The following is a 21,521-nucleotide window of genomic DNA, read 5'->3' as shown; positions in this document are numbered from 1 at the left end:
TAGACAAGGAAAAAGAAGCACTTGCAGCATGCTCCAGGGTGCTGATTCCCCCCGTTGTCCAGGATGTGCCACAGTTTACCCCCACAAAAAAACTGGCAGCAGGGGAGGGAACAGACAGTTTTCACCGTGGACATGTTGTGACAAGGGATTGGGAAGTGTCTGGGATAGATACCCGAACTCAGGGTCCAGGAGACACTCCTGCATTCTGCAGTTCAGACATAACCTAACATGGTGTGGAGCCTCCCCAGTATAAGTTGGCTTACTGCTTTTGACCCGACAAGACCAAACCCCTTCATCTCCCACCTTCCAGTCAGCCTCCTCATGGCTCTCCAGCCTTCTCACAAAAAGATACTGCCTAGTCCATGTCTAGTCTCAGCATGAAGAGTTTCCCTGTCAATAGGGGATTATCAGAGGTAGATAACGTGCCTGTTTGTTCTGCCCAATGTAGAAATGCTGTCTCCTGCTTAGCTGTTCCAGTATGATGGATGATTTGTGGAATGCAATTTAGTGTCAATCTATTTGACTGGCAAAGAGTCTAGAGAACAAGTCTCATGAGGAGCGGCTGAGGGAGCTGGGGTTGTTTAGTCTGGAGAAGAGGAGGCTGAGGGGAGACCTTATTGCTCCCTACAACTACCTGAAAGGAGGCTGTAGCCAGGTGGGGGTCGGTCTCTTCTCCCAAGTAACAAGCAATAGGACGAGAGGAAACGGCCTCAAGTTGTTCCAGGGGTGGTTCAGATTGGATGTTAGGAAAAACTTCTTCACTGAAAGGGTAGTCAGGCATTGGACCAGGCTGCCCAGGGAAGTGGTTGAGTCCCCGTCCCTGGAGGTATTTAAAAGACGTGTAGATATGGTGCTTAGGGACGTGGTTTAGTGGTGGGCTTGGCAGTGATAGGTTAACGGTTGAACCTGATGATCTTAAAGGTCTTTTCCAATCTAAATGATTCTATGATTCTATGATTCTGTTTAGTGTCAGAAAGTGAGATGTAGGTCATGGTTTGGTAAGGAACTATGGACATTGAGTAGACATTCTGCATCCTGTCATGCTGTTGTTCCAAGTCAGCTCTTCATATTAACCTCATCTTGAGCAACATCGTAGGTTTCCCCTCCCTTGTTACTTTAAACTCTTTACTCATGCAACAGCAGTTTTTCTATCTGAATCCCTTTTGTTCTTATTCCTAGCCAAAGCATGCCCTGCTCACAATCTCTCCTTTCTATTTGCTGATTGCTCCTTGATCTGTGCTCTTTCTTCCCAGGTTCTCTGTCAGTGTCCTCTCTGATGCTTTTTCACTGCACAAGAAGCTTTCTTCTGCGCAAATCAGCAGCTTGTATAGTTGGTTGCTGACATTTCTGGCTGCTCCAAATGCATCTTTCATCTCCATTTCTTTTGACAGGCCAGTATAATGGGAAGGTGTGTTTTTCTGTGCTCTAGTGCTGTAAGTTATGCTCTGAAGCCTGAAAGTTGGATTCCTTCATCTAACTTTACATTCATTCTAAAAGGTACTGCGGAAACCTATGGAATTTTCTACTGCTTGTAACAGAATAATGCCAGTGAAATGAGAAGTTCGTTTTTACACTGTATTCTTCTCCATCAGTTGCAGGAAGGGTTTGGTTGGGACCCTTTCATCCACCTCTTCTCTGACTACCAGAAAATGTCCACCATCCCAAAAGACAACACTTCTAAGATGAACTTGTGGGCACAGAAGTTTTCTCAGCAGGTGAATAAGAACCTGGCTCCTTTTTTTACAGCCTGGGGATGGCCTATCAAGAAAGAGCTGTCTGTGGAACTGTCCTCTTTACCCAGCTGGGAACAGGACCCAATGAGATCCTATAGACCATGAAGGAAAAATATCTAAACCTGGATTCTCAGACCAGCTATGGCTTATCTTTTTCTCCTTGCATGCTGCATGATATCTCACTGCGTCCTTAGCTTTACACTGAATTCTTTAGCTTCCTGCTGTCAATGGAGCTGTCACCGGAGCGGTCTCAAGGACAATACCAGTAGACTATGGATCTGTAAAGCAAATAGTAGCCTCCACAATGTTGTGTCCTTCAGTTATAATCTCAGTAACATGGGATTTTCACTATGGTTTTGATTACCCTGAAATCCCTAATCTTTAATCGCTCTAAGTATGCAGAACTTCCACACCTCCTATCATGAAAGTAACCTTATAATGCTCATATAATACATAACTGATACTGAAATGCTGTAGATTTCTTCCTACGTTGTATGACTGTGTGACCCAACATCCAGCTTTGTGTGAATAAGTCAGTTATAAGTTGTAGCTGTCACTCTTACTGTGGCCTGACAGCAGGATACATGCCATGCAAGATGGGACAGTGGAAGCAAAGAAGAGGTGACTTGACTGTAGTAAGTAATGGTTTAACTCGTATGCTCATCAAAGGTTAAAAAAATAGGTGCTGACCTGACAGCATGAGGGAGCAGAGACGAGGAAGACAGCAGTTTGTCAAGACACAGGACCAGCCTTTGCCAAGGAGCAACAGAAGTTAAACTTTCTCCCACTTCATTCATAATTGCTTGGCTAACACACCACACTGGTGACTACACAGGGCTGGCAAGCGTGTTAGTGCTTAGCCTAATAGCATACCAGTCCCAACCCATTTCTTGTGTATGAGCAATAAATAAAACAACCGTTGTGGACTTGCAGGTTGTGTGTGTGGTCCTACTGTCGTGTCTCTATCCCCAGTAAAAAACACCTAAATAGAAGTGACCCAAAGATTTGTTACAGCAGCTTTTCATTTTTGTTGTGGCTCAGATATGATTCTGATTTCCCTGTGATTCATTGGCCTAATACTTTGCTTTGTCTTTGAAATTTTCTTTCCATTCTTATTCACTCTTAGTATGAGTTGTTCTTCCAATAAAATAAGTGCAGAGGCTAATCATAGCTTAGACAGTGTTTCAGTACTGTTTTGGTCCTGATTTGGTGATTCAGAAGAAAATTTACATGGTATGAAGATTTAGACCTGACCCTACCTACAGAAGCAGATTTCACCCCTGATGAGTTTATGAATAAAAGTTGAGTTCATGTGCATTAAAAAAATGTTCAAAATATTATCATCAGATCTGTTACCTAAGTATGGCAGGATCTATTCCTTTTTCATGAATGGCACAACAAAATGGACCATGAAATATTTAAGAGAAAAAAAGACAAAAGAAAAAGGTAATGGGCTGGATTCTGAGCTAGGATGGATGAGTCCAACCATAGGGATTCCAGTGGAGAAGCTGCTATTTATTTACACCAGCTCTAAATGCAGCCTGAAATATTTAGGCATACATAGTAAAGAAGTTCAAAATTGGACTAACTCAAATTAATGTCACCCTCAGAATGATGTTTGTTCTCCTCCATAAAATTAAAAAAAAAGCAATGTAGAATAAATCAGAGAAAAGATTGGCATGTTGCAGGCCTGAATTCCACAATTGCTTATCCACTAGTTATGGTGCATGCTGGAATAGCCTGTGAAAGCAGAAAGGCCAAACTGAAATTGTGGTAATAAGACAAGAAAATGTTATCACAGAGACAGACTGCAAAATAACACATGAAACATTTAATAATTTCTGTGAAAATGTCGTCCAAGCAGCAGTCACAGAACAATTCAGTATGCAGTCTGGGAAAATCCTAGGACACACCTGAGACTGACCTGAGCAGGAGCTGAAGTTGGAAAAAAGTGAAATAGATGAGGAGGCCACATGGACCTTAGCAAAAATAAAACGAGAAACAGGATTTTCGTGCTCTAATATAAGAATGAATGGCTTCACTGGTGAGGTTTTCAAATTACGTATAGACTTACTGGCTTCATTTTTACAGTCAGCTTGCTTTTATTGGAAAGTTGCCTGCTATTGCTATATGCTCCTGCTAGTAGGGAGCTGGAAGCCCAACAAAGATCTGACAAAGGCTTTCCTTTTGTTATCAGGCTAATGGTGATTTCACCAGTAGGTGAAGTATCAGATTTGCCAAGACACTTGGAGAAACACACAGAGGCACAATACCTCTTCAAGAGCAAATGTGAAATAAAATGCTGATGACTGTCAATTTTATTAACTACTTCTGTATAAGCTTTCTGGCTAGCAGCAAATTATTTTCAAACATGTAGTCATAAAGAACTCAGTGGCATTGGGCGAGCTGCTGATTTGATAACAGGTTCCGCTCATTTTGATTTCTTAAAATTTAGTTAGACAACTAGAGAAATTTGTGCTATTTGTAGTGATTATTTTAGCCTGTGATTCTCTGGCAGCAGCTGTAGGAAGTAATCCACAAAACAAGCATAGCTAAAATGGGATTCATCTGCCTTGGCTTAGGCCTCCAAAAGTTAGCCATCTCAGTCTGAGCTGCTCACCCAAGGGTCCCTTTAGGGCCAATGCAGAGAAGCAGGCACCTGCAGGGTGCAATTCATCTCCTAAGATGGCACAGAGGATTTGCCCTTTGCGGGTCTGTTTCTTTCAAAGATAGGTTAGATGAATCACCTTGGCATGAAAGAAAGTGAACTCTGCAGTATGGCAGTGACATATATGATTTTTTTGCCCACTTTCCTCAGGTGTTCAGTGCTATGTGGACCTGTCTTGGGGACTTGACTCTTCCCACACGATCCTGCATAGTATAACCATGCCAATAACAGGAAAGCTGAATGTACATGAGAATGGGGAATAATGGCTGGAGAGGATGAATGACTGAAAGTGACATTTGAAAACATGCAATATGAGTTGGTTACTGTCAAAGCTGAGCAGAAGTTGAATTTCCATTGCAGAGCAGTGGGGTACTAGGGGTCCAGCGACTTCTGTGGGAGCAGAAAGAGTGGGATAAAAAATCTTACTGAGTGATTTAATACTTAATAGCCTAAGGCTACACAAGAAAGAAAAGCAGCCAGTTGCAGATTAAGAGATTTTGGACAGTCAGATGGAACTGTGGAGAGTGCAAGCAATGAGAGTGAACTGAAGTTTGAACAGGACACAGTATTCCCTAAAAAACCCTCAACTGGAAGGCAGGAATGGCTCTTTTCTTTGAGGAAATATAGTGTGGAAGTACAGAAGAACAATTTAATTTATGTTAATATTGTAGAAGAGAGAAAGAAAGTTAGAGACCTCTGTCAATGGAGATCTGTATTTTTAGCTGTGCTTTGGGATGACCCAGAATGCTCACACAGAGGAGAGATTCAAAGACGTGTCAAATACCAGCAGCTTCGGAGGGGAGGGACATGGATGTCATTGGGCTGTGGAAGGGTACATGAGTAAGTCAGGCACCTACCAAACCTCTGTGGTCTGAGAGGAAATGCTTGACTGCTGTAGCAGGGGACAATGCCATCTATATAGTATAAAAGACCTGGTGACAGGTGGCGTAAACCATAACATGATTTTGCATGTCAGAGCAAATTCCGGTTGAAGCATCCTCCTGCTGGATCCTCCCAACTGAAGCACGCGGCTGTGTCTGTAAATCCAGGTCCAAAGAGGGCCACACGGTGTGTGGGTACCGTCTTGCACCCTCACAGGCTTCCTTGTTGCATGTGACCAAGAGTGCACTTTTCTGACAGGCAGCGCTGGGGGTGGGGAGGGAGATAAGAGTCTCCACAGCAAGCCACCTCTGATAGTTATGGCCTCCAACATGCCCTTTTTCTCTAATCCTTCTGTTCTGGATAGCTTGTCCAACCTCAGTGCCAAAGACACTGCTTATTCCAAGACTGTTTACATTATTGAGGTGGGGCCTTTCTCATCCAGCATGCAGTAAAACGCATGTGAGTGTAAAGCTGCTCTGCCCTCAGTGGCCTGTTTTTGCCTGTTCCTGCTCTGAGAACAGCAAGGCTCAGCAGCATCTGTAGTTTGACCAGAGCGAAGAGAGGAAAGGGAAAACCTTAAGTGGGTGATCTCAGTGAGGAATTAACAGATCTGGGTTGACATGATTCATAATATCTTTGGTTTGACAGTTCATGCAGGGCCTCAGTTGTACACAGAAAGTAAAAAAAAAGGTTACCTCGACCTTAAAAAAAATAGTAATGGATATTTCAGTGTTCACCAAAGCCACCTGACTGAATAGTCAAGAAAGCAAGAGCATTTACCTAATCAAAGAGGTTCAGCCTAGGAGTTGACAGCCATTTACTGTAATTATTCTTTTTAGGCCATCAGGGTTCTACGAAGGTGAGAGCCTTGTTGTGCTAGGCACTGTGCAAACACGCAGAAACAAATGGTACCTTTCCCCACGGGCTGCAGTCTCATTAAGCAAATGAAAGCAGTTTAAAAGAGAAAATTATTTAGCCGTAGCTAGATCAGGATGAAAATCACTATCTTCTGAGAGTAAGGCCTAGACCCTGTCCCTTGAATGAACTACAGTCTACCACCTGACCTTCGTTGTGTGCCCCAGAGTTGGCACCTCCCTAGGGAGGAGGCCAGGGTGACTCCATGGCACTGTCAGGCTTTGGCTTCTCGGTGTGAGGGAGCGGCAAGGGACAGCTGCTCCTAAGAGAAAGTGAGCTTGGAGCTGAGGCTGACGGCACCACAGGCTGTACCCTCGTGGACCGGGCACAGCCCCACGGGGTCCGAACACCGCAGGCAGAGCAGGGTGCTGGTAACAGAGTCCTTCAGCGGTCCCAGGCAAGGCAAGCAATGAGCCAGCACCAGGGTCCACCCAGTGAGTCCAATCAGGAGCGAAAGGAGAGAGGATCAGAGGCAGGACAGGAGACAAGCTACAACATATACCTGCGGGGCCCATCCTGGAGAAAAGCTAGCTACAACAAATTTCTGAGAGCCGTCCAGGAGGCAACATCCGAAGGCCCAGGGCTGCGCCAAAATGGAGCCCCCGGGCCCCTGGGCAGGGGGAGTGGGTGGAGGCCCCAGATGAGGTTGGCCATTAAGGCCATTAAGGCCTTTTGGTGCACTCAGGACCCTGACAGTCAGCTGAAACTGCCAGCAGAGCACCATAGCTGGTGCCTATTTTGGCAACGTGTTCTCGGCTCCCAGGGCAATGGGTTTAGATCAGCTAGTCACTACACTGAGGTTATAGGAAGCAAATACTAAATGGCTAGAGTTGCCATTCGCTCCAGCCTGGGGTAGAGGTGAAGTAGCACCCTATTCCTTCTCCCCATGGACTGTATCTCTAGGTCTCTGCCCTGTCCCCTTGCTGATACAGGAAGGCACCCAGCGTATCTCTAGGTCAGGTTATGTAAGAAGGTGGCACCCAGTGCAGGATTGGATTAAAAAAAATTCTGTTAACACAGCTTTATCCTGCTGGTTAGTTTCCTTGTCTGGACAGGTGGAGATAGGTGGAACCTGCTACACCAGTGTAGCCCCAGGAGAGATATGCTGGTCATGAATGCGCGCAGTTATCTATCCTAATGGTCAGGTGGGTGCGTGGGGAGGCAATGAGACCGCACTGCTTATGCCAGAAGACGTGCCCCTAAACACATAGCCTTGCAAAAGCATGGGTCTGTCTAATTCTTCAGCACTCCATACATAATGTTCTGGGAGAGGTTTGATCTTCTGTGTTGCCCAGTAAATGCATTGTTGCTATTGCTAGAAGCAAGCCACAGGCCTTGTACTAATTTAACAGCTCAAGACTCACCAGTAACTGTCTTGAGTGGCAACAGGTCTCTTTTAGATATAACTTCAGAAATTTGTAAGTGTCAGGAAAGAGTCAGGAGGGCTATATCTCCTATAGCTTAACACTGGTTCTGCATATTTATTGGATATGGTAGAGGTCTAACATTACTAAGTAGTCATCATGTAACTGACCCATGGACCAGTAAGAAACAGGTTATTTAAGAAATATAAAAATAACTCCAAGAGGACCTAAGATCAAGGAGTGTTGTGGTTTAACCCCAGCCAGCAACTAAGCACCACACAGTCGCTCGCTCAATCCCCTTCACCAGTGGGGTGGGGGAGAGAATCAGAAGGGTAAAAGGGAGAAAACTCATGGGTTGAGATAAGAACAGTTCAATAGTTGAAGTGAAATAAAATAGAACAGTCGTAGTAGTAGTAGCAGTAGTAGTAGTAGTAATAATGATAATAATAATAATAATAATAATAATAATAAAAACAAATAATAATAATACAATAATAATATAAAAAGCAGGTGACACATTGTGCAATTGCTCACCACCTGTCGACTGATGCCCAGTGCATCCCCGAGCAGTGACTACTGCCCCCCGGCCAACTCCCCCAGTTTATACACTGAGCATGACGTCATGTGGTATGGAATATCCCTTTGGCCAGTCAGGTCAGCTGTCCTGGCTGTGCCCTCTCCCAGCTTCTTGTGCACCGGGCAGAGCATGGAAAGCTGAAAAGTCCTTGACCAGTGTAAGCACTACTTAGCAACAACTAAAACATCAGTGTATTATCAACATTATTCTCATCCTAAATCCAAAACACAGCACTATACCAGCTACTAGGAAGAAAATTAACTCTATCCCAGCTGAAACCAGGACAAGGAAGAAGAACTCCCCTCTCCTTTCCTCCATTGAATTCTTCCCAGCAAAGAACTCAAGATATTGATGGCTCACTGCAAACCATCTCTTCTAAGAAAAGACTAGCACGACTGAACATCAAGACCCAACACTGGGGAAATGGTTAGATACTAGAGAGCCTATGTATATCAATTTTAACTGTATCATTATTGGGATTTAGCAATAATTGAATAATTTATATTATATATATTAGTATCATTTTAACTGGATTAGTATTTTTGCTGTATTGTAATTATCCTGTCAAGGCACTAATGAGACTAATGATAAATTCTTTACTCTGTATATAAGGTATGTTCCTTTAAGTCTATACAACTTCCATTGAGTGCAACACACTCAGACAGCAGGTGTACAATGGCCTGAGAGCCACTGATTCCACCTCTGCCAGTGGGATGAACACTAAGCCCTATACTCTTAGAGATAACTGAAGGCCTTTGCCTCCCTGAGACGCAAGACCTCCTCTTAAAATGGAGCCATGAAAACATAATGGTTTGTGGCTAGACCTAGTAATTGGAAGTCTACATATTATCTAATTAAAAAATTATTTGGATTGTTCTTCTACAGCTCCAGGCATGTTAGTGTTGTAAAGCAGTTTCATACCAATTCAAACACTCATAGGCAGAAGAATATAGAAAGGCTTAACTGGAATTATGTCTTCAATGTACATTTCCTAACATGTCTCTTAGGGTTATTGTGTGACTAGTAGCTATGCAAAGTTTCCTCATTCCTGTCCTGTTTTCCTGGCTCACCTTACTGCTGGGCTATATATTTGTGCATCAGTCGTGGATACAGGTTCCTCCTGGGACTGTAGAACAGTGTAGCTGATGCATATCTCAGTAGCTTGTATCTGTTAAACATTTCAAACGTACCTTCTAATCTAAAAAGCGCTTCCCTTTCTTTCTCTTTCAGTACTCTTTAACAAGAGGCTAATGGATTCCACAGCAGCCTATGCCTCTCTGGTGAAAGATGTTAATTCATTTGAGTTCACAACAAAGTATCATCCATGTGAGCTGTTGCTCATTGGAGATGAAACCTTCCCAGTTCTGGTGAGCACCAATGGGCAAGTGCTAATTGCAGCATCTTGTTATGGGAAGGGCCAGATGGTGGTTGTTTCTCATGAAGGAATCTTGAAGGACTCCAAGTTTTCCCAGTTCCTCAGAAATGCTGTGGAGTGGCTCAAGCCTTCTCCCGAGGCCCTGGTTGGGGTCCATCCTCATTTGGATTCCCTCTCCCAGCTGCTGCTCAGGGCTGGCACCAAAGTGCAGGCTGGGGCAGAGCTTAGCTGCTCCCTGGGGGTGTACTGTATGGACGCCTATGACAGCACGCAGGCGAAAGCCCTGGTTGGCTTTGTAAAGGGGGGTGGAGGGCTGCTCATTGGAGGCCAAGCCTGGCACTGGGCTAGTCGACATGGCAAGGAGAAGGTGCTGTTTGAATTCCCTGGGAACCAGGTGACCGGTGTGGCTGGTGTGTACTTCACAGGCAGCAAGGGAGAGACTGGTACTTTCTCAGTCTCCAAAGAAATGCTGAGGATTCCTCTGATCACCCAGTGAGTATTGAAATATATGTGTTTGCACTGTCTTTAGATTGTATATAGTGTTTACTCTGCCTTGGGTTTTCTGCTATTGGCCTGCCTGAATGAAAAAGATCTCTTCTCCTTGTCCCCCAAAAGAAATGACCATGAATAGAGATGGATGTGCAGGGGTTGAAGGTGCTTCTACAGGTTATTGAGAAACTACCAAGAAGCTTGGCTCATGTGCTCCACGTTAAAATACTCAACAGATGACTATTTAGGAAGAAACTTTTTGTTGGGTCTGATCTGCAATACTACGGCACAGTTAGCATTTTTTTTTTCCACTATGTCAGTAGCACAGCTATGGGGCCACTTCCTGAGGTATTTAAATCCTTCCTGATGCAGGACCTGGGACACAAAAGATGACCTTTGTCTTTCCTGCTAATCTCCTGTGGCATGGCGTAGACTTTAAGGCATTTGTAACAGAGTTCTTTGCTTTGTTATAGGGTGTCACTGCACTTCAGGATGCACTTCAAAGTGCCTGGGAAGCATGGGGCAGACACTGTGTGGATCCATGAGGCTTGGATATTGTCCACACAGGCTCCATGATGTAGCCGTGCATTCCCCACCAGATAGTGTATTGTGTAGATGCCTGGTAGTGGAGTCAACTAGACTCAGTAACGTGGGTGATCCTTTCCTGCCCAGTGCTGTGAATAGAATCGAATCGAATCATAGAATCATAGAATGTCCTGAGTTGGAAGCAACCCTCCTTGGATCATCGAGTCCAACTCCTGTCCCTGCACAGGACAACTCCAAAAGTTACACCATACATCTGAGGGCGTTGTCCAAATGCTTGTTAGATGTTGTCAGGCTTGGTGCCATGACTACCTCCTGGGGGAGCCTGTTCCAGTGCTCCACCACCCTTTGGGTGAAGAACCTTTTCCTAACGTCCAACCTAAACCTCCCCTGGCATATCTTCCTGCCATTCCCTCGGGTGCTATCATTGGTCATAAGGGAGAAGAGATCAGCACCTGCCCCTCCTCCTTCCCTTGTGAGGAAGCTGTAGGCCGCGATGAGGTCTCCCCTCAGTCTCCTCTTCTCCAGGCTGAACAGACCAAGTGACTTCAGCTGCTCCTCGTATGGCTTCTCCTCTAAACCCTTCACCATCTTCGTGGCTCTCCTCTGGATGCTCTGTAGTAGCTTCGTATCCTTTTGGTCCTGTGGCACGCAAAACTGCACGCAGTACTCAAGATGAGGCCACACCCGTGCCGAGTAGAGCGGGACAACCCTTGACCGGCTGGCAATACAGTACTTGATGCCCCCCAGGACTCGGTTGACCCTCTTGGCCACCAGGGCACGCTGTTGGCTCATGTTCAACTTGCCGTCGACCAGAACTCCCAGATCCCTCTCCGCGGGGCTGCTCTCCAGCCTCTTGTTCCCCAGTCTGTATGTACATCCAGGGTTGCCATGTCCCAGGTGCAAAATCCGGCACTTGCCCTTGTTGGACTTCATACAGTTGGTGATTGCCCAGCTCTCTAATTTGTCCAGATCTCTCTGCAGGGCCTCTCTGCCCTCGAGAGTGTCAACAGCTCCTCCCAATTTTGTATCATTGGCAAACTTTGATAACAAACCTTCAAGTCCTTCATCCAAGTAATTTATGAAGATATTAAAGAGCACTCACCCTAAGATGGATCCCTGCAGAACCCTGCTAGTGACTGGTCACCAGCCTGATGTAACCCCATTTACTATAACCCTTTGAGCCCAACCCGTCAGCCAATTGCTCACCCATTGCATTATGTGTTTATCCAGCCTTATGCTGGACATTTTGTCCAGGAGGATACTGTGAAAGACAGTATTGAAGGCTTTACTGAAGCCCAGAAAGATTACATCGACTACCTTCCCTTGGTCAACTAGGCAGGTAACCTTGTCATAGAAGGAAATAAAGTTTGTTAAGCAGGACTTTCCTACCGTGAACCCGTGCTGGCTGGGGCCCGTGACTGCATTGTCTTTCAGGTATTTTTCAATAAGTCCCAGAATAATCTTCTCCATAATTTTGCCAGGCACAGAGGTGAGACTGACAGGCCTGTAGTTACCAGAGTCATCCCTGTTGCCCTTCTTGAAGATTGGGACAATGTTTGCCAGCTTCCAGTCAACTGGGACCTCTCCAGATTCCAAAGAGCATTGAAAAATCATTGTGAGAGGTCTGGCTATCATAGAATCATAGAATCATAGAATTGTCAAGGTTGGAAAAGACCCTTAAGACCATCGAGTCCAACCGTTAACCTATCACTGCCAAGTCCATCACTTATACCATGTCCTCGAGCACCACGTCTATCCATCCTTTAAATACCTCCAGGGATGGAGACTCAACCACTTCCCTGGGCAGCCTGTTCCAATGCTTGACCACCCTCTCGGTGAAGAAGTTTTTCCTAATGTCTAACCTAAACTTCCCCTGGTGCAGCTTGAGGCCATTTGCTCTTGTCGTGTCACTTGTTACTAGAGAGAAGACACTGACCCCCACCTCGCTACAACCTCCTTTCAGGGAGTTGTAGAGAGCGATAAGGTCTCCCCTCATCCTCCTCTTCTCCAGGCTAAACAACCCCAGTTCCCTCAGCCGCTCCTCATAAGACTTGTGCTCTAGACCCTTCACCAACTTCGTTGCCCTCCTCTGGACACGCTCCAGCACCTCGATGTCCTTCTTGTAGTGAGGGGCCCAAAACTGAACACAGTACTCGAGGTGCGGCCTCACCAGTGCCGAGTACAGGGGCACTATCACCTCCCTGGTCCTGCTGGCCACACTATTCCTGATACAGGCCAGGATGCCATTGGCCCTCTTGGCCACACGAGCACACTGCTGGCTCATGTTCAGGTGGCTGTTAACCAACACCCCCAGGTCCTTTTCTGCCAGTCAGCTCTCCAGCCACTCCTCCCCAAGCCTGTAGCATTGCATGGGGTTGTTGTGACCAAAGTGCAGGACCCAGCACTGAGCCTTGTTGAATCTCATGCAGTTGGCCCCAGCCCAACGATCCAGCCTGTCCAGGTCCCTCTGCAGGGCCTTCCTGCCCTCCAGCAGATCGACACTTCCACCCAGCTTGGTGTCATCTGCAAACTTACTGAGGGTGCACTCGATCCCCTCATCCAGATCATCAATGAAGATGTTGAACAGGACCGGCCCCAACACTGAGCCCTGGGCAACACCACTCGTGACTGGCCGCCAACTGGATTTGACTCCATTCACCACCACTCTCTGGGCTCGGCCGTCCAGCCAGTTTTTAACCCAGTGCAGAGTGCACCCATCCAAGCCGTGAGCAGCCAGCTTCTCCAGGAGAATGCTGTGGGAGACTGTGTCAAAGGCCTTACTAAAGTCCAAGTAGACAACATCCCCAGCCTTCCCCTCATCCAAAAGCAGGTCACCTTGTCATAGAAGGAGACCAGGTTAGCGAAACAGGATCTCCCTTTCATAAACCCATGCTGGCTGAGCCTGATCCCCCGGTTGTCCCGCACGTGCTGCATAATGGCACTCAAGATGATTTGTTCCATGACCTTCCCCAGCACCGAGGTCAGGCTGACAGGCCTGTAGTTCCCGGGATCCTCCTTCCGACCCTTCTTGTAGAGGGGCGTCACATATGCTAACCTCCAGTCATCTGGGACCTCCCCGCTTGACCAGGACTGCTGATAAATGACGGAGAGTGGCTTGGCCAGCTCCTCTGCCAGCTCCCTCAGTATCCTCGGGTGGATCCCATCTGGCCCCATGGACTTGTGCACATCCAGGTGGAGGAGCAGGTCAGTGACTGCCACCTCCTCGACAACTGGGACTTCACTCTGCATCCTATCTCCATCCCCCAGCTCAGGGGCCTGAAAAACCCGAGGATGACTAGCTTGACTATTAAAGACTGAGGCAAAGAAAGCACTAAGTACCTCTGCCTTCTCCTCATCCTTTGTGGCAAGGTTACCTTCTGCATCCAACAAAGGAGGGAGATTCTCCCTGGCCCTCCTTTTGTCACCGATATATTTATAAAAACTTTTTTTGTTGTCTTTAATGGTGGTGGACAGTTTAAGTTCCAGCTGGGCCTTCACCTTTCTGATCTTCTCTCTGCATATCCTCACAACATCCTTGTAATCCCCCTGAGTCGCCTGCCCCTTCTTCCAAAGGTTGTAAGCTCTCCTTTTATTCTTGAGTTCCAGCCAAAGCTCTCTGTTCAGCCAGGCCAGTCTTCTCCCCCTCCTGCTTGACTTGCGGCACATGGGGATGGCCTGCTCCTGCGCCTTTGAGAGTTCCTCCTTGAATAACGTCCAGCCTTCCTGGACTCCTTTGCCCTTCGGGACTGCCTCCCAAGGGACTCTGTTAACCAGACTCCTGAACAGCCCAAAGTCTGCCCTTCTAAAGTTCAGGGTAGCGGTTTTGCTGATCCCCTTCCTTACTTCTCCTAGAATTGAAAACTCTGTCATGTCGTGGTCGCTGAGCCCAAGACAGCCTCCGACCACCACATCGCCCACCAGGCCTTCTCTGTTCATAAACAGCAGGTCCAGCGGGGCACCTCCCTATGACATCAGTCAGCTCTTTAAGTACCTTTGGATGAATTCCATTGGGCCCCATTGACTTAAAGGGATCCAGCTGGAGCAGCAAATCCCGCACAAGTTCAGGGTTGGTTGGGAGTTCGTTGTTCTCACAGTCATGGTTCTCTAGCTCCCTCCTTACTTCTTTGAAGTTTGTCTTGGCCTTACTGAGACATGAATCACAAACAATTTCTCCCCAAGTTTCTCCTATCATAAACCTCTTTCTACATTTCTCAAGTTATGCTCTCTCACTTCTGTCCTGAAAAATGACTGCCCTATGCAGCAACAATAGACACACCTCTGATTTTCATCTGCTCCATACTGTGGCCACCTCACATTGGTCTCATACCTCCTCTGTGCTCTTCTCTATTCCCCTAGAGAAAGCAGAGGTCAAACAAGAGAAATACCTATATTGTTGCTTTCAAGATTAAAGGAATAATCCCTGTATTGACAGTGAATAGGATGAGAAATAATAAGGTTGAATGTTGTCTATGTGGAGGAGACCACTAGGTGTTTCTGGCCACTATAAAAATATCTTACTTGCCCCACCTTGCTGTCTTCTGCTGTCATCCTGCCTCATTTCAAGGCCTCCAAGCTGTTTTCTTTCAAGTTTTATTACCTTTGTCATCAGGACAGATGACTATAAAAAAAAAATTTTGTGGGATTTGTATCTTGACTCTGAAACCAGCCTCTATGTAACTGTAAGTGAAAAAGGATAAACACTACAGTAGAGGTAGTTATCCAAACAGTATTATCCCATAGTAGGGTGGGTTGTTTTTTCTCTTTAAAGGAACAATAATAGGACAAGCTTTGGGCAGAATTGGGCAGAACTAGTCTGGGAACCAGGGATTCCCATGTCTTCGGTCACTGATGGCTGGCCCATGTGGGCATTACAGTGTTTCAGAGAGTGCGTGGAAAGCAGGTGAATTATTAGAAATAGGGACATTATCCCCTTCCCCAGTTTCCTTTCTCCTCACTGGTTTCATATCAGGGTAAGCTCTGCTCATGCTCTGCTTTTCACCTTTATGTTATTGTATTGGGTTTGCATGGCAAGGTTTTGGTAGCAGGGGGGGCTACAGGGGTGGCTTCTGTGAGAAGCTGCTAGAAGCTTCCCCCATGTCCGATAGAGCCAATGCCAGCCGGCTCCAAGACGGACACGCCGCTGGCCAAGGCTGAGCCAATTGACAACGGTGGTAGCACCTCTGTGATAACATATTTAAGAAGGGGAAAATGTTACTGCACAACAGAAATTGCAGCCAGAGAGAAGGAATATGTGAATATTTCAAAGAATATGTGAAAAAGAATATATTTCAAAGAATATGTGAAAGAAACAACTATGCAGACACCAAGGTTAGTGAAGAAGGAGGAGGAGGAGGTGCTCCAGGCACCAGAGCAGAGATTCCCGTGCAGCCTGTGGGGAAGACCATGGTGAGGCAGCCTGTCCCCCTGCAGCCTATGGAGGTTAACAGTGGAGCAGATATCCACCTACAGCCCATGGAGGACCCCACGCAGGAGCAGATGGATGCCCGAAGGAGGCTGTGACCCCGTGTGAAGCCTGCACTGGCGCAGGTTTGCTGGCAAGACTTGTGACCCCGTGGGGGACCCACGCTGGAGCAGTCTGTTCCTGAAGGACTGCACTGCGTGGATGCAACTACTCTGGAGCAGTTCGTGAAGAACTGCAACCTGTGTGAACAACTCACGCTGGAGAAGTTCGGGGAGAACTGTCTCCCGTGGGAGGGACCCCACGCTGGAGCAGAGCAAGAGTGTGAGGAGTCCTCCACCTGAGAAGGAAGGAGCGGCAGAGACAATGTGTGATGAACTGACTGCAACCCCCATTCCCTGTCCCCCATCGCCACTGGCGGGGAGGAGGGAGAGAAAATCGGGAGTAAAGTTAAGCCTGGGAAGAAGGGCAGGGTGGGGGGAAGGTGTTTTTAAGATTTGGTTTTATTTCTCATTATCCTACTCTGATTTCGTTGGTAATAAATTAGTTTTCCCCAAGTCGAGTCTGTTTTGCCTGTGATGGTAATTGCTGAGTGATCTCCCTGTCTGGATCAACAGGGTCCATGGCCAGACACAGGCATGTGACAGAGCTGGAGACAGGCGCTCCTACAACATAGCTTAGGCAGGGATTGACGGCCTAGGGCTGAGCTGAAATGCAGCCCCTGGGGCCACCAACAGGAGGTGTGGGTGGAATCCCCAGGTGGGGCTGCTCAAGGCCATTAAAGCCTTTTGGTGCACTCAGGGCCCTGACACAAAATTTTGCAATGAAACACTTTAGTCCCCTGCCTTCAAGATGAAAATCTGCTTCTTCTTTGGGAGCATTTTAGGAAAAATAATCAATTTTTCTTCTTTATTTGTGTCTGCTATTTATCATGAGTTTTTTCCCCCATGTGTTTTCTCCAGAGCCAGAACTTAGATTACTCTCTCTCTAGGGAGAGATGGGCAGGGTGCTGGGGTCATTTTCATCAACACAAACCATGCAGTTATTTGGCTATACAAGGACACAAACTGTCCTGGCAATAGCATCTTCCTCACCAGATCTGAAAATAAGAAAAAACCAGTGTCAACAGAGAATTCTTCTACAGACAGAATTAGATTTCCACACTTCCTCTCCACTCCTGTAGCTGGGAGTACGGTCATCTGCAATGTCTGTAGCTCTGGCAAAAGTCATTTGGCCTTTTTTGCTCTGCGTTGGGTAGTGCTAAGGAGTGGAAATGGAGCAGAAGAGCATACAATATGCACATTAAACTTTTGCTTGTGGTTTATACATTTGATACTCCAGCACAGGGAGTGGAAGCACATCATGAGCAGCATCCACTCGTGACAAACAACTCAAAGAATGAGTTAACGTAAAAAGAATTAATTGCATTTTCCTCACTGTGATGTTCCATCCCATGAGCTTTCCCAGACAGATTGCCATGATTGTTTGTGGTTTGCCTTCCCTGCAGGTTGGATACCTGCTGGCTACCCAGTCATGCATCATTTGGAGTCAGTGACAGAGATGGTAGATGTGCAGTCCCTCCAAGCCAATGGACTTTGGGGTACCGTTCATGAGCTAGGCCACAATCAGCAGCAATCTGAATGGGAGTTTCCCCCTCACAGCACTGAAGCCACCTGCAATCTCTGGTCTGTTTATGTGAAAGAGACTGTGTTGGGCATCCCAAGAAATAAGGCACACAATGCACTTGCACTAGAACTTAGAAAGAAGAGGATTCAAGATTACATTGAAAATGGAGCACAGCTGAAGGACTGGGAAGTATTTACTGCCCTGGAGACATACCTGCAGGTAATCTGCAGGCAAATTAAGCTTGCAACAGATTTACAAACTGATCATTTTAATCCAGGGCTGCCGCTTTCCTTTTCTTCACTTTCTGCAACCACTTGATCCCTACCCTGGATTATCTCTCTCTGATGACTATTAGTCTCCAACAGCGTCTTTGTGTGCCAGCTCATAGGATTCCACAAACCAGCATGAGTCAGTCCTGATCTGACTCTGAGTAGCACACTTCAGCAGGAGACCCAGGGCTGCAGGGAAAAGGTTTTGAAGCAGTCCTCAAAAAATGTACTTGTTTTGAGTCATTTGTGATCTCAGCACAGTGTAAAGGTCATTGGTCTGTGAAATGTACCAGTTTGGGATGTAATGGTAAACCACAGCCTTTTAGGCATTACCAAAGACGACTTCCAATCACTGATAATTGTTTCTTTTTCTTTTTTTTTTTTTTAATTTAAGCCAGTCTTTCAGTTTTGTTGGTGCAATACTTCATTCAGTAGCACTCAGGATTAATTGACGGTACAAACATGAAGTGCAGAGTCACCAAGCAAGGAGCCTGTGTTTTGTACTGAGAGAAGAGAGTCTTCTGTATTATAAGTGTACAGAGATATTATAAGTATGCATAGTTAAAAGCCTGCAGAGGTGCGTTGATATTTGTATCAATCTTGTTTTGAACAATTGTAATAACTGTAAAAAAAATGTAGCAATCAAGCCTCTAAGCATGGCTATGTCCTTCAGGATGAAAAGCACTTATATAAATACTTGATTTTTGGTTTTCCATGAATATTAGAAATATAGGCTTGTTGAATAGTCTGACGGTGTTAAAGGGCTACTCTGATTCTTCAGTAGGCATTTAGAATTTGTCGGGTAGCTATGCTTATAAAAAAGAAAGAAAAATACCCTGTGAAAAGATCACTAACTGAATTTAGTAAAAGATTTTCTAAAGAATGAAGAATTCTAAACTTCTATACATATATTTTGTACTGTTTCTCTTTTCTTATGATTCATAGCCGCAAGAAGCCTTTGGAAAGGAAGCCTTCATTGAAATCTTTTCTGAATACCAAAATATGCCTGAGTTCCCAGGTGATAAGGACTCAAAAATGAATCTGTGGGCAAAAACCTTTTCTCATCTGGTGAAGAAGAATTTGACTCCTTTCTTTAAGGCCTGGGGATGGCCAACCAAGGAGAGCCTTTCCCAGCAGCTGGCTGTTTCTTTCCCCAGTTGGTCAGATGATCCAATGAAGCAATATATCTCCTAAGCAGGTTTTTGCTCATGAAAATAAAAATATGATTGTTTTAAGTGGTGTCTGAATGGTATGGTATTATAATGAATCTGAGAAGCAGCTCTACATTGTAGATGTGATAGAAGAGTTTGTTCTTGGCTCCCTCCCAAGTCTGCCTTTGTGTGTTAGGGTCCCACTGCTTCCTTTCCCAACAGGAGTAATTTTAACCACAGAACAGGAAACATTTGCTCTTTTAATACCTATGAAACAAAGCAACCACTTCCCATCTTTTTCTTTCTCTGTTTTTTTGTCTCTGAAAGGTTCTCTGTTCCAGACTTACTCTTGTTACAGATATGCAAAGTTTGTTAATTAAGATCATTAGAAGAAGAGTAGGAAAAGGGGAAAAAAGTCACTTTAAAAACAGAGACATGTTAGGAGACAATAAAGCTAGAAATAAATGGAAGAACTAAGGTGAAATTATGGCTACAGCAACAAGAAATGAGAATGATCATTCAAAGGAAAACCTTGATGGACAGCATAAGAAAGGCCTTGGTCTTTGTTTAATGTTTTGAAAGGGGTAGCTGTGTAGTGAGTTTGCTGGTTTAGCAAAACAGTGTCCAGGCAGTGAAGTTACCACCTTGATCCTCAGCTAGAATAAATCTGCAGACATCTAGTGAATGTAGAATTCTGGCAACTCACTCCGCCTAAGGATCTAAGAGAACAGGTGCCTCACCTCACAGGATTGAATGTGTTGACAGGAAAGCAGCACTGGAGTGTGTTTACAATGGTCTATTTTGACCTCCAATCTAAATAATCAGATCCATGTCCCTTCCTTAAATGCTACACCTGAATTTCCCCTATGTTAAAACACGGACTATAGCACAAGCCAGATTTTATGGTTGCTTGTCTTGTGGCTGTGGTTTATTTTTCTAGTGAATGTTACAGAGTTCTTGATCTTGCTGTTAAGGCCACTGGCATACACCACAAGAAACAGCAGTGACAAAGGCAGAGGCTCTCTGCAACTCCTCCAGATCTCATGGCCATAGCTGAGCAGATTCTTCAGCAAAAAACCTGGGAAGTAAGAGATACAAGGATCAATCATTTCTTTTTACTGTGCCCAGATAAACATATGTCAAATGTATGAATAATCCAAAGTTGATGAAGTGACCTGCACTAATAACACTACAAATTGTTTACATGTACATGCAATAGCAAATGTTATCCAGAAAGATCCCCCAAATCCTTCAACCACCCTGAACTTGAAAATCTTTATTCTATACTTTGAAGCCAAATGTTCAAATGCTATGGTTTTTTTCTTCTGGCAAAGTCCTACAACTATTCTGTTTTGAAGTTTGGGGGATTCTAAGCTGAGAAAGAGCTGAAGATTTTATGATTTCATTCTCCGGAATTAAAAGCTAGCAGTGCATGATTATCTCCTCCCTTTTCTACAGTAGAGGATATTCTTCCAAATCGGGTACTTTTAACACTGATATTTAATGTTTCTGTAGAACCTCTTTTTTCCTCTGCTGTTTTGTGGTGTCTTTAATAAAGGCTTTTTGACTCCTCCTACCTGTTTGTACACAATATGATAACATACTTCAACTTACCAGATGTCTGCTGGAAATGCAGTACAGCAGAGAGGAAACAGCCTAGGAGGTTCCTGGAGTGTATGGAAGATAACTTCCTGACACAGCTGGTGAGGGAGCCAAGTAGGGCAGGTGCCCGCTGGACCTCTTGTTTGCAACAGAGAAGGCCTGGTGGGTGATGTGACAGTTGGAGGCCGTCTTGGGCATGGCGATCCTGAAATGATAGTTTTTGATTCTTGGAGAAGTGATGAGGAGGGTCAGCAGAACTGCTGCCTTGGACTTTTGGAGGGCAGACTTTGACCTGTTTAGGAGCCTGGTTGATAGAGTCCCTTGGGAGGGAGTCCTGAAGGGCAAAGGAGTCCAGGAAGGCTGGGCATTCTTCAAGAAGGAAATCTTAAAGGTGCAGGAGCAGGCCGTCCCCATGTGCCAAAAGAAGAGCCGGCAGGGGAGAAGACTGACCTGGCTGAACAGAGAGCTTTGGCTGGAACTCCGGGGAAAAAAAGGAGAGCTTACGACCTTTGGAAGAAGGGGCAGGTGACTCAGGAGGGCTACAAGGATGTCGTGAGGTCATGCAGGGTGAAGATTAGAAGGGCCAAAGCCCATCTGGAACTTAAACTGGCTACTGCTGTAAAAGACAACAAAAAACGTTTCTACAAATACCTTAGCAACAAAAGGAGAGCTAAGGAGAATATCCATCCTTTATTGGATGCAGGGGGAAACATAGTGGCAGAGGACAAGGAAAAGGCTGAGGTACTTAATGCCTTCTTTGCCTCAGTCTTTAATAGTCAAACCAGTTGTTCTTGGGGTACCCAGCCCCCCGAGCTGGAAGACAGGGACAAGGGGCAGAATGAAGCCCCCGTAATCCAAGGGGAAATGGTTAGCGACCTGCTACACCACACAGACACACACAAGTC

General features: G+C 45.6%; 1 protein-coding gene and 1 pseudogene across 7 annotated transcripts in view; both read left to right on the top strand.

Moving 5' to 3' along the window:
- Window positions 1-2,665, top strand: part of TCAF2 (TRPM8 channel associated factor 2) — a 51,334-nt gene extending 48,669 nt beyond the window's left edge. For all 7 annotated transcript variants that reach the window (XM_087763761.1, XM_087763759.1, XM_087763762.1 and 4 more), the window contains one exon: window positions 1,593-2,665. In XM_087763761.1, the coding sequence (XP_087619887.1) occupies window positions 1,593-1,838 (246 nt within the window). In that variant the 3' untranslated portion in view covers window positions 1,839-2,665. The remainder of the gene's footprint in view (window positions 1-1,592) is intronic.
- A 6,724-nt stretch (window positions 2,666-9,389) lies between these two features.
- Window positions 9,390-10,010, top strand: LOC148054739 (TRPM8 channel-associated factor 2 pseudogene; annotated as a pseudogene).
- Window positions 10,011-21,521: the final 11,511 nt, after the last annotated feature.

This window comes from Nipponia nippon, unplaced genomic scaffold (genome assembly GCF_047370975.1).
Source record: "Nipponia nippon isolate SJK-2023a ecotype South Korea unplaced genomic scaffold, ASM4737097v1 scaffold_3, whole genome shotgun sequence".
NCBI classification, from domain to species: Eukaryota; Metazoa; Chordata; class Aves; order Pelecaniformes; family Threskiornithidae; genus Nipponia; species Nipponia nippon.
The sequence above is the reverse complement of the archived record's forward strand: the minus strand, read 5'-3'. Positions and strand labels throughout refer to the sequence as shown.